General features: G+C 42.7%; 1 protein-coding gene across 2 annotated transcripts in view; it reads right to left on the minus strand.

The window, feature by feature from the left end:
- Positions 1-12,500, minus strand: part of inppl1a (inositol polyphosphate phosphatase-like 1a) — a 53,938-nt gene that overhangs the window by 13,473 nt on the left and 27,965 nt on the right. For both annotated transcript variants that reach the window (XM_073922753.1, NM_001039804.2), the window contains 5 exon segments: positions 11,021-11,127; positions 10,789-10,891; positions 3,017-3,213; positions 1,870-1,987; positions 477-573 (listed from right to left, as the gene is read on the minus strand). In XM_073922753.1, coding sequence (XP_073778854.1) covers positions 477-573; positions 1,870-1,987; positions 3,017-3,213; positions 10,789-10,891; positions 11,021-11,127 — 622 coding nt within the window.

Genomic DNA, 12,500 nt, shown 5'->3' on the forward strand with positions numbered 1-12,500 from the left:
CTCCACAGTCACCAGAGCTCAATCCAATAGAGCAGCTTTGGGATGTGGTGGAACGGGAGATTGGCATCATGGATGTGCAGCCGACAAATCTGCAGCAACTGTGTGATGCTATCATGAGAGTATGGAGCAAAATCTCTGAGGAATATTTCCAGTAGCTTGTTGAATCTCTGACACCAAGGATTAAGCAGATCTGAAGGCAAAAGGGTCCGACCCGGTACTAGTGAGGTGTACCTAATAAAGTGGCCAGCGAGTGTAGGAAATCGGCAGGACTTGTAACCTATGTAGACTTTGTTCTGAAATTCAATCATTCAGTTGGTGACACTGTTAGGCAGACTGAGATGACTGAGGTGCGTTTTCTGTTCTATAAAAGCAATTTTTGTTGTATTTGTGAGTATAAACACAAATAAACAAGGTATTTTTCTTATCTTTATGAATTGTTATTAATACTATTGTATTCTGTATTTTAAAGCACATACCTGTGGATTTTCTCATTGCCGGACGTCAGGTGACAATTAACGAATCCAAACGATGTGCCATTAAACATGAAGGACACGCCCACTGCACCTTTGTTTCCTAGAAAACCAACAATCACGGAGAAATACAAATAAATAAAAGCAGATCATTAAATCCAGAAATACTTTAATGTTATTTTAATGCTTCCCATTTTCATAATAATGTTTAAGTTTTGGTAACTTTGTCCTATGTTGTTATTTTATTTTTACTTCAGTACATCAAGTTAAACTACACGAAACAAGCAATATTTCTGAACGTTTACATTCTTATTTATTGTTTATTTAAAGTAACAATGGTTTGACATTGAGTTAGATTTAATAATACTGATGTAAAACTCTTAAATCAGGACATTTCAGTCTGTCATCTAAGATCCTCAGCAACTTTTACAGCTGTGTGGTTGAGAGCATCCTGACCAACTGCATTACTGTATGGTATGGCAACGCTACTGTAAAGGACCGCAAACGTCTGCAGAGAGTGGTGAGGACTGCAGAGAGGATCATCAGGTCCCCACTGCCTTCTCTGCAGACTATCTACCATCACAGAGTCCACAAGAGAACTGCCTCCATCCTGAAAGACCCCACGCACCCACAACACGGATTATTCACACTCCTACCCTCAGGGCGGAGGTATAGGAGTGTGAGATGCAGGACTGCCAGACTCAAGAACTAATCCTTCCCATCAGCTATCAGACTTGTAAACAGATAACCAATGCACATAAACAGTCTCTTTTTCAGCTCAGTACAACACTACATTCTCCACCCCAGTTTGCACTATTTTTTTTATACATAAGCCAATTGCACTAGGCACTTTTTGCATAATAAGCACAATTTAAGAACCACTGTACACTGTTTACATCTGTTTCATTACTCCAAAATCAGTTTTATATATTGTTTACTTTCATAGATACTTACATTTTATAATCATACTTCAGTCACTTCTGTGTATATATGTGTATTTATGTGTATGTTGTGTATGATGTGTGTATGACTTCACTGTGGACGGCAAAGTAAGAATCTCATTGTACAGTTGAAACGTGTTTCCTTACTGTGCACATGACAATAAACAATTGAATTGAATTGAATTGATTAAATATCAAAATTACTTTAATGAGAATGTATCAAAATCAGGTTAATTTATACTTAAAATAAGAACGAAAATAATGTTAATATAAGTTCAAAAATATACATTGTTTTAAACCAAACACATTTCATAACTGTTTCATTACAGTTTTTGAAAGATAATAGAAAGTTTTATCTTGGAGATGTCTGCGCAATTGAAGTTGATTTATAAATGGTTAGATATTTGCAGTGTGTGTGTGTGTGTGTGTGTGTGTGTGTGTGTTGTTGTGTTCCTGACCGAGTGTGTTGGCGATTCCCGTTTTGACGCTGGACATTCCCACATGACTGATGCGGTTCTCATGCTCTGCCTTCACCAACACCACGATCTTAATGTTCCAGAGCGTCTGCACAGCGATCTACAACACACACACACACACACACACACACACACACACACACACACACACAGCACAGCGCAGATTAAACACTTTACTGAGAACAATTCAGCTGCCAGACCTGCCAGAAACACACAAACACACAAAGAGAAGGAGAGAGACACACAGACAGACACACACACACAGAAAAGACACACAGAGACACAAACACACAAAGACAGACAGACAGACACACCCAGACACACACAGAGACACACAAACAGACACGCACACTCAGACAAGCACGCACACTGTATTTATGAACCACTTTTATGAGTCTCTTTCTAGGTCAGACATGACAAAACACACACACACACACACACACACACACACACACACACACACACACACACACACACTCTCTCTCTCTTTCTCTAAAAGCATGATCATGAGTCTGATCTGGTAGAGCAATAATGTTTTTAAACAGAAAAAATGTGTGTATATATACTTATATAAAAAAATTGGAAAATATAAAACAATAAGTCAGTGAGATAAAATGTATCTTCAATTATTAATATATGTATGCATGCATGTATGTGTATATATATATATATATAAATCTGCGCTAATGAGCAGTTGGACAGGTGTACCTAATAAAGTGGCCAGTGAGTGTATATATCTGATTTAACTCTTATTATTTAAGAATAAATATTCACTTTAGTGGGATCTGAAATATAAATCCAATTTAAGAGGAAAATCTCAGTATTTCACAGACTCCATTGGCAGATATTTGTTCTCGTTTTGATTCATTTTTTCCAACATCTACCACATTTAAGCACTTAAATTCACTAAACCGAATCAATAAAAGCAAACCATGCTGAAGTCGACCCCTGCTTCATTATAAGAGTGCGTCACAGTGAGCATCTGCTGTTTGCTTCTGGAGGATTTCACTGCAGTGTTTACTCCTGCTTTGGCTCATAAAAAGGTAATTGGGCATTAAAGCGAGATCTGCAGAAGCGATCAGCGGAGTGTGTGTGTGTGTGTGTGTGTGTGCTTCAGTGTGTCCCTCACCGGTTTGTACTCCATGTCGGTGTACTCTTTGAGCGAGCAGCGCAGCGTTTCCACCCATTCTTTATCGCACACAGAGTTCTCCTGCGTACCGAACACATAGATGTCGTGAGGGATGGTGACCGCCATCTCATCCAGAGTCTTCCCCAAACCCCGAGACAAGATCCAGGAGCCCAGAGGTTTAGGAGCAGGAACACTGCCTGGGGAAACAGGCGGAGAGGTCGTCAGGGTGTTGCTATGGTGTAGTGAGTGTAAGTCATGGTGTAGTTATGATGTAGTAAGTGGTTGCCATTGTGTTGTTATGGTATAGTAAATAGTCATCATGGTGTTGCTTAAATGTTGCGAGTGGTTGTCATGGTGTTGATATTGTGTTGTGACTAGTCGTCAGGGTGTTGCTATGGCGTATTGAGCGGTCATTAGGGTGTTGCCATGGTATAGTTAGTTGTTATGGTAGGTGAGTGGTTGTCATGGTGTTGTTATGGTATGGTGAGCAGTCGTCATGGTGTTTGAGTGGTTGTCATGGTGTTGATATGTTGTAGTGAGTTGTTATGGTAAAATGAGTGGTTGTAATGGTGTTGTTATGGTAAAGTGAGTGGTTGCCATGGTGTTGCTATGGTAAAGTGAGTGGTTGTCATGGTGTTGCTATGGTAAAGTGAGTGGTTGTCATGGTGTTGTTATGGTAAAGTGAGTGGTTGCCATGGTGTTGCTATGGTAAAGTGAGTGGTTGTCATGGTGTTGTTATGGTAAAGTGAGTGGTTGTCATGGTGTTGTTATGGTAAAGTGAGTGGTTGTCATGGTGTTGTTTTGGTGTAGTGAGTACTTATGATATTTTGAGTGGTTGTCATTCTTTTATAATGTAGTGAGTGGTCATCATGGTGTAGTGAGTGGTTGACAAGGTGTTGCTATGGCGTAGTGTACATTCATTATGGTGTTGTCATGAAATAGTGAGTTTATTATGGTAGGGTAAGTGGTTGTGAACATGGTGTTGTTATGGTATGGTGAGCAGTTGTCATGGTGTTGTTAAAAGGTTGTGAGTGGTTGTCATGGTGTTGATATGGTGTAGTGAGTTGTTATGGTAAAGTGAGTGGTTGTCATGGTGTTGTTATGGTAAAGTGAGTGGTTGCCATGGTGTTGTTATGTTGTAGTGAGTGGCCGTCATGATGTTGTTATGGTGTAGTGAGTGGTTGTCATGGTGTTGTTATGTTGTAGTGAGTGGTCGTCATGATGTTGTTATGGTGTAGTGAGTGGTTGTCATGGTGTTATGACGTAGTGAGTGGTAGTCATGGTGTTGTTATGGTGTAGTGAGTGGTCGTCATGGTGGTGTTATGGTGTAGTGAGTGGTCGTCATGGTGGTGTTATGGTATAGTGAGTGGTTGTCATGGTGTTGTTATGGTGTAGTGAGTGGTAGTCATGGTGTTGTTATGGTGTAGTGAGTGGTCGTCATGGTGGTGTTATGGTGTAGTGAGTGGTCGTCATGGTGGTGTTATGGTATAGTGAGTGGTTGTCATGGTGTTGTTATGGTGTAGTGAGTGGTTTTCGAGATGTTGTTATGGTATAGTAAGTGGTCTTCATGGTGTAGTGAGTGGTTGCCATGATATTGTTATGGTATAGTGAGTGGTCGTCATGGTGTTGTTATGACGTAGTGAGTGGTTGTCAGAAAGTTGTTATGCTGTAGGGAGTGGTCATCAGGTTGTTGTCATGGTGTAGTGAGTGGTCATCAGGGTGTTGTTATGGTGTAGTGAGTGGTCATCAGGGTGTTGTTATGGTGTAGTGAGTGGTCATTAAGGTGTTGTTTTGGTGTAGTGAGTAGTCATCAGGGTGCTGTTTTGGTGTAGTAAGTTTTCATCAGGATGTTGTTATGGTGGAGTGAGTGGTCATCAGGGTGTTGTTATGGTGTAGCGAGTGGTCATCAGTGTGTTGTTATGGTGTAGTGAGGGGTCATCATGGTGTTGTTATGGTGTAGCGAGTGGTCATCAGTGTGTTGTTATGGTGTAGCCAGTTTTCATCAGGGTGTTGTTATGGTGTAGTGAGGGGTCATCATGGTGTTGTTATGGTGTAGCGAGTGGTCATCAGTGTGTTGTTATGGTGTAGCCAGTTTTCATCAGGGTGTTGTTATGGTGTAGCGAGTGGTCATCAGGGTGTTGTTATGGTGTAGCGAGTGGTCATCATGGTGTTGTTATGGTGTAGCGAGTGGTCATCAGAGTGTTGTTATGGTGTAGCGAGTGGTCATCATGGTGTTGTTATGGTGTAGCGAGTGGTCATCAGGGTGTTGTTATGGTGTAGCGAGTGGTCATCAGGGTGTTGTTATGGTGTAGTGAGTAGTCATCAGGGTGTTGTTTTTGTGTAGCGAGTGGTCATCAGTGTGTTGTTATGGTGTAGCGAGTGGTCATCAGGGTGTTGTTATGGTGTAGTGAGTGATCATTAGGGTGTTGTTATGGTGTAGCGAGTTTTCATCAGGGTGTTGTTATGGTGTAGCAAGTTTTCATCAGGATGTTGTTATGGTGTAGCGAGTTTTCATCAGGGTGTTGTTATGGTGTAGTGAGTAGTCATCAGGGTGTTGTTTTGGTGTAGTGAATGGTCATCAGGGTGTTGTCATGGTGTAGCGAGTGGACATCAGGGTGTTGTCATGGTGTAGTGAGGGGTCATCAGGCTGTTGTTTTGGTGTAGCAAGTGGTCATCAGGGTGTTGTCATGGTGTAGTGAGTAGTCATCAGGGTGTTGTTATGGTGTAGTGAGGGGTCATCAGGGTGTTGTTATGGTGTAGTGAGTGGTCATCAGGGTGTTGTTATGGTGTAGCGAGTGGTCATCAGGGTGTTGTTATGGTGTAGTGAGGGGTCATCATGGTGTTGTTATGGTGTAGTGAGTGGTCATCAGGGTGTTGTTATGGTGTAGCGAGTGGTCATCAGGGTGTTGTCAGTGTGTAGCGAGTGGTCATCATGGTGTTGTTATGGTGTAGCGAGTTTTCATCAGGGTGTTGTTATGGTGTAGCGAGTGGTCATCAGGGTGTTGTCATGGTGTAGCGAGTGGTCATCAGGGTGTTGTTATGGTGTAGTGAGTGGTCATTAAGGTGTTGTTTTGGTGTAGTGAGTAGTCATCAGGGTGCTGTTTTGGTGTAGTAAGTTTTCATCAGGATGTTGTTATGGTGGAGTGAGTGGTCATCAGGGTGTTGTTATGGTGTAGCGAGTGGTCATCAGTGTGTTGTTATGGTGTAGTGAGGGGTCATCATGGTGTTGTTATGGTGTAGCGAGTGGTCATCAGTGTGTTGTTATGGTGTAGCCAGTTTTCATCAGGGTGTTGTTATGGTGTAGTGAGGGGTCATCATGGTGTTGTTATGGTGTAGCGAGTGGTCATCAGTGTGTTGTTATGGTGTAGCCAGTTTTCATCAGGGTGTTGTTATGGTGTAGCGAGTGGTCATCAGGGTGTTGTTATGGTGTAGCGAGTGGTCATCATGGTGTTGTTATGGTGTAGCGAGTGGTCATCAGGGTGTTGTTATGGTGTAGCGAGTGGTCATCATGGTGTTGTTATGGTGTAGCGAGTGGTCATCAGGGTGTTGTTATGGTGTAGCGAGTGGTCATCAGGGTGTTGTTATGGTGTAGTGAGTAGTCATCAGGGTGTTGTTTTTGTGTAGCGAGTGGTCATCAGTGTGTTGTTATGGTGTAGCGAGTGGTCATCAGGGTGTTGTTATGGTGTAGTGAGTGATCATTAGGGTGTTGTTATGGTGTAGCGAGTTTTCATCAGGGTGTTGTTATGGTGTAGTGAGTAGTCATCAGGGTGTTGTTTTGGTGTAGTGAATGGTCATCAGGGTGTTGTCATGGTGTAGCGAGTGGACATCAGGGTGTTGTCATGGTGTAGTGAGGGGTCATCAGGCTGTTGTTTTGGTGTAGCAAGTGGTCATCAGGGTGTTGTCATGGTGTAGTGAGTAGTCATCAGGGTGTTGTTATGGTGTAGTGAGGGGTCATCAGGGTGTTGTTATGGTGTAGTGAGTGGTCATCAGGGTGTTGTTATGGTGTAGCGAGTGGTCATCAGGGTGTTGTTATGGTGTAGTGAGGGGTCATCATGGTGTTGTTATGGTGTAGTGAGTGGTCATCAGGGTGTTGTTATGGTGTAGCGAGTGGTCATCAGGGTGTTGTCAGTGTGTAGCGAGTGGTCATCATGGTGTTGTTATGGTGTAGCGAGTTTTCATCAGGGTGTTGTTATGGTGTAGCGAGTGGTCATCAGGGTGTTGTCATGGTGTAGCGAGTAGTCATTAGGGTGTTGTTATGGTGTAGTGAGTGGTCATCAGGGTGTTGTTATGGTGTAGCGAGTGGTCATCAGGGTGTTGTCAGTGTGTAGCGAGTGGTCATCATGGTGTTGTTATGGTGTAGCGAGTTTTCATCAGGGTGTTGTTATGGTGTAGCGAGTGGTCATCAGGGTGTTGTCATGGTGTAGCGAGTAGTCATTAGGGTGTTATGGTGTAGTGAGTGGTCATCAGGGTGTTGTTATGGTGTAGTGAGTGGTCATCAGGGTGTTGTTATGGTGTAGTGAGTGGTCATTAAGGTGTTGTTTTGGTGTAGTGAGTAGTCATCAGGGTGCTGTTTTGGTGTAGTAAGTTTTCATCAGGATGTTGTTATGGTGGAGTGAGTGGTCATCAGGGTGTTGTTATGGTGTAGCGAGTGGTCATCAGTGTGTTGTTATGGTGTAGTGAGGGGTCATCATGGTGTTGTTATGGTGTAGCGAGTGGTCATCAGTGTGTTGTTATGGTGTAGCCAGTTTTCATCAGGGTGTTGTTATGGTGTAGTGAGGGGTCATCATGGTGTTGTTATGGTGTAGCGAGTGGTCATCAGTGTGTTGTTATGGTGTAGCCAGTTTTCATCAGGGTGTTGTTATGGTGTAGCGAGTGGTCATCAGGGTGTTGTTATGGTGTAGCGAGTGGTCATCATGGTGTTGTTATGGTGTAGCGAGTGGTCATCAGGGTGTTGTTATGGTGTAGCGAGTGGTCATCATGGTGTTGTTATGGTGTAGCGAGTGGTCATCAGGGTGTTGTTATGGTGTAGCGAGTGGTCATCAGGGTGTTGTTATGGTGTAGTGAGTAGTCATCAGGGTGTTGTTTTTGTGTAGCGAGTGGTCATCAGTGTGTTGTTATGGTGTAGCGAGTGGTCATCAGGGTGTTGTTATGGTGTAGTGAGTGATCATTAGGGTGTTGTTATGGTGTAGCGAGTTTTCATCAGGGTGTTGTTATGGTGTAGCAAGTTTTCATCAGGATGTTGTTATGGTGTAGCGAGTTTTCATCAGGGTGTTGTTATGGTGTAGTGAGTAGTCATCAGGGTGTTGTTTTGGTGTAGTGAATGGTCATCAGGGTGTTGTCATGGTGTAGCGAGTGGACATCAGGGTGTTGTCATGGTGTAGTGAGGGGTCATCAGGCTGTTGTTTTGGTGTAGCAAGTGGTCATCAGGGTGTTGTCATGGTGTAGTGAGTAGTCATCAGGGTGTTGTTATGGTGTAGCGAGTGGTCATCAGGGTGTTGTTATGGTGTAGTGAGTGGTCATCAGGGTGTTGTTATGGTGTAGCGAGTGGTCATCAGGGTGTTGTTATGGTGTAGTGAGTGGTCATCAGGGTGTTGTTATGGTGTAGCGAGTGGTCATCAGGGTGTTGTTATGGTGTAGTGAGGGGTCATCATGGTGTTGTTATGGTGTAGCGAGTGGTCATCAGGGTGTTGTTATGGTGTAGTGAGTAGTCATCATGGTGTTGTTATGGTGTAGCGAGTGGTCATCAGGGTGTTGTCATGGTGTAGTGAGTAGTCATCAGGGTGTTGTTATGGTGTAGCGAGTGGTCATCAGGGTGTTGTTATGGTGTAGTGAGTGGTCATCAGGGTGTTGTTATGGTGTAGCGAGTGGTCATCAGGGTGTTGTTATGGTGTAGTGAGGGGTCATCATGGTGTTGTTATGGTGTAGTGAGTGGTCATCAGGGTGTTGTTATGGTGTAGCGAGTGGTCATCAGGGTGTTGTCAGTGTGTAGCGAGTGGTCATCATGGTGTTGTTATGGTGTAGCGAGTTTTCATCAGGGTGTTGTTATGGTGTAGCGAGTGGTCATCAGGGTGTTGTCATGGTGTAGCGAGTAGTCATTAGGGTGTTGTTATGGTGTAGTGAGTGGTCATCAGGGTGTTGTTATGGTGTAGTGAGTGGTCATCAGGTTGTTATTATAATGTAGTGATTGGGCGTCATGATGTTGTTATGGTGTAGGGAGTTTTCATCATGGTGTTGTTATGGTGTAGCGAGTTTTCATCAGGGTGTTGTTATGGTGTAGTGAGTGGTCATCATGGTATTGTTATGGTGTAGCGAGTTTTCATCAGGGTGTTGTTATGGTGTAGCCAGTTTTCATCAGGGTGTTGTTATGGTGTAGGGAGTGGTCATCAGGGTGTTGTTATGGTGTAGCCAGTTTTCATCAGGGTGTTGTTATGGTGTAGTGAGTGGTCATCATGGTGTTGTTATGGTGTAGTGAGTGGTCATCAGGGTGTTGTTATGGTGTAGCGAGTTTTCATCAGGGTGTTGTTATGGTGTAGCCAGTTTTCATCAGGGTGTTGTTATGGTGTAGGGAGTGGTCATCAGGTTGTTATTATAATGTAGTGATTGGGCGTCATGATGTTGTTATGGTGTAGGGAGTTTTCATCATGGTGTTGTTATGGTGTAGCGAGTTTTCATCAGGGTGTTGTTATGGTGTAGTGAGTGGTCATCAGGGTGTTGTTATGGTGTAGCGAGTTTTCATCAGGGTGTTGTTATGGTGTAGTGAGGGGTCATCATGCTGTTGTTATGGTGTAGTGAGTGGTCATCAGGGTGTTGTTATGGTGTAGCGAGTTTTCATCAGGGTGTTGTTATGGTGTAGCGAGTTTTCATCAGGGTGTTGTTATGGTGTAGTGAGTGGTCATCATGGTGTTGTTATGGTGTAGTGAGTGGTCATCATGGTGTTGTTATGGTATAGTGAGTTGTTATGCTGTAGGGAGTGGTCATCAGGTTGTTATTATAATGTAGTGATTGGGCGTCATGGAGTTGTTATGGTGTAGTGGTTGGTTGTCAGGGTGTTGCTTTAAGGCTGATTTATACTTCTACGACAAGCGCACGCGTATGCTATGGCGCAGCCTTTGCGTTGACAAATAGCCCTACGCTGTGGCTGTCGGTGTCGCTGACGTGCACCTCTCAAAAAATGTAACTACACGTCGCAACGGCGCGTAGCGCAAGCTCTGTGATTGGTCAGCTTGGTAGTGCTGACGAGTCTTGGCAGTCCCGTGAAGGGGCTCCGGATGTAAAGTTTTGTTTTGTGTTTACCTCATGGTCAAAGTTGTTGCACGTCTGCCATTTCCTGCCTCAAAATGAGCGAGTTTGAGCCACTTGTACATTCAGGAAGTGTTCAGAAAAAACAAAACAGCAGCGAAGACACTCGACACAGAGACGCATTAACACCTCACTCCCCACTAGCGTTTCGGAAGTGTTAATTCAGACCAACAGAGACAGCACGCAGAAGTATAAATGCACAGCTATGCACGTTGCATGCGCTGTGGGTTACGCCGGTCACCTGACGCAGAAGTATAAACCAGGCTTTAGTGTAGTCAGTTGTATTCAAGGTGTTGCTATGGTGTAATGAGTGGTTGCCAGGGTGTTGCTATAGTGTGGTCAGGGTGTTGCTATGGTACAGTTCTCAGGATGATATTAAGGTGTATCTAGGGTGGTTATATGGTACAGTGAGCGGTTGTCAGGGTGTTGCTATAATGTTGTCAGCGCTCAGTAGGGCCCTGTAGGTGTCTTACCCATGTTCCATGTGCCGATGAAGATGGAGATCATGTCCGGCTCGTCCTGATTGGAATGTTTGTTCTTCATGAGCTGCAGTAGTTGGCAGAACGCTTCCCTTTTCTACAGCAGCAGAAATAAACTATTAATCAGTGGTGTGTGAGGGTACATACGATACGGAGCAGAACCAACCAGCAGAAAACATCTCTCTGTCAGAAGACTGGAAAATCTGTTTAGATCTGAGCGACTTACCTTTGCACTGGCGAAGATGAAATCTTTCCTCTGGCTTTTGTCTTTTTCCTTTTCAAAGACGATTCCGAGTTTATTCTGAACACGCTGAGACTTTATCAGCTGCCGAACTACAAACACACAAACACACACACACACACACAGGGCATTAATCCATACTCTACACTTCACAGCACTTCATTGTTTTCCCTAAAATCCACCTATAATCAAGTCATTATACTCTGGTGTTTATCAGTGAACACGCTGAACTCTAAAGCATGACAGGCATTTTGTGCTCTGAATTTTAGTTTGCATCTTCCTTTTTTGCAAAAAAATGAAAGTACCTGCTATAATTATCATCAGGTTCAGGTGTATTCTCTCTCTAAATTGTGTTAATATCTGTACGGTTATGATTTTGCATCTCGAGACAGCAGATGTTTTATTTAATCCAGCATTGCAGGTACGTTTCAGACATCATCCACGTCTTTAACTGGGATGATACACAGCAAATGGATAACTTACAGTAAACTGAATTTATTATTATTGTCAGGTAATTTAAAATGCTTAAAGGTGCTGTATGAGAGTTTCTGACTCTTCTGTGTCATATAAACAGCATCATCTGTGTGCAGATATTCAGAAACATGCTCAGTGAACATGCTTGTTTATCTGAAACACAATGCTGAAGTCAGATATCCAGGGGTCCGTTCTTCGTACGAGGATTACTCAGTTAGCTGGATTTGGATATTGACGATTTGACACGATCCAGGATCGTTTCGTTCTTCAAAGCTGATCCGAGAGTTGTTGTCATAGCAACAGTTCTGCTAGCTTAAACCTGATCGGGAGCAGGTTCAGTTTATATAAACAGGATTAGATCGTCTCAGTTTAAGCAAATATAATACAGAAAGTATGTACCGAATTCTGATATTTTCTTACAGTAGTAGTTATATACACTTGGGAAAAGAGTAAATATTTATAAACTATATATATAAAGTTATAGTTATTAATAAAATAAATTAAGTTATACATATTAATAAAACTTATGCAATCTGCACTCTCGAAATGAAAGTACAAAGACTGCCACCTGCTGGTGCAAAGAGAAAACTTATTGATATGAACTTTTTAGATCGCTTTAGTACAAATTGTGTATAATAGAAATGCAGAATATGTGACTTTTTAAAAGCAATAATACATTTCAGCAGTCATGAACATGTTTTGACAGTTAATATGCCGGTGATTTGATGCTTCACAAAAGTTGCAGACGCCTTTACCATTATCAAAATGCTTTTGTAAACAACCAGTTATTCTTTACACCGATTAAAAAACGGCTACTATTATAAAGAAAATCTTCTCTAAATGTAGAACTAAATACACTGATTTGCACTGAAATACATGATGAATACTCTTGACACAAGTGTAAAGCCTGCAGCTCACAACAAATGTGGAAGATTATTGCGTATCATATTTAACAAGCCGTTTACTGCTAATTTGACATAATTTTGCTCAC

This window comes from Danio rerio, chromosome 15, assembly GCF_049306965.1.
Source record: "Danio rerio strain Tuebingen ecotype United States chromosome 15, GRCz12tu, whole genome shotgun sequence".
In the NCBI taxonomy this organism is placed as follows: Eukaryota; Metazoa; Chordata; class Actinopteri; order Cypriniformes; family Danionidae; genus Danio; species Danio rerio.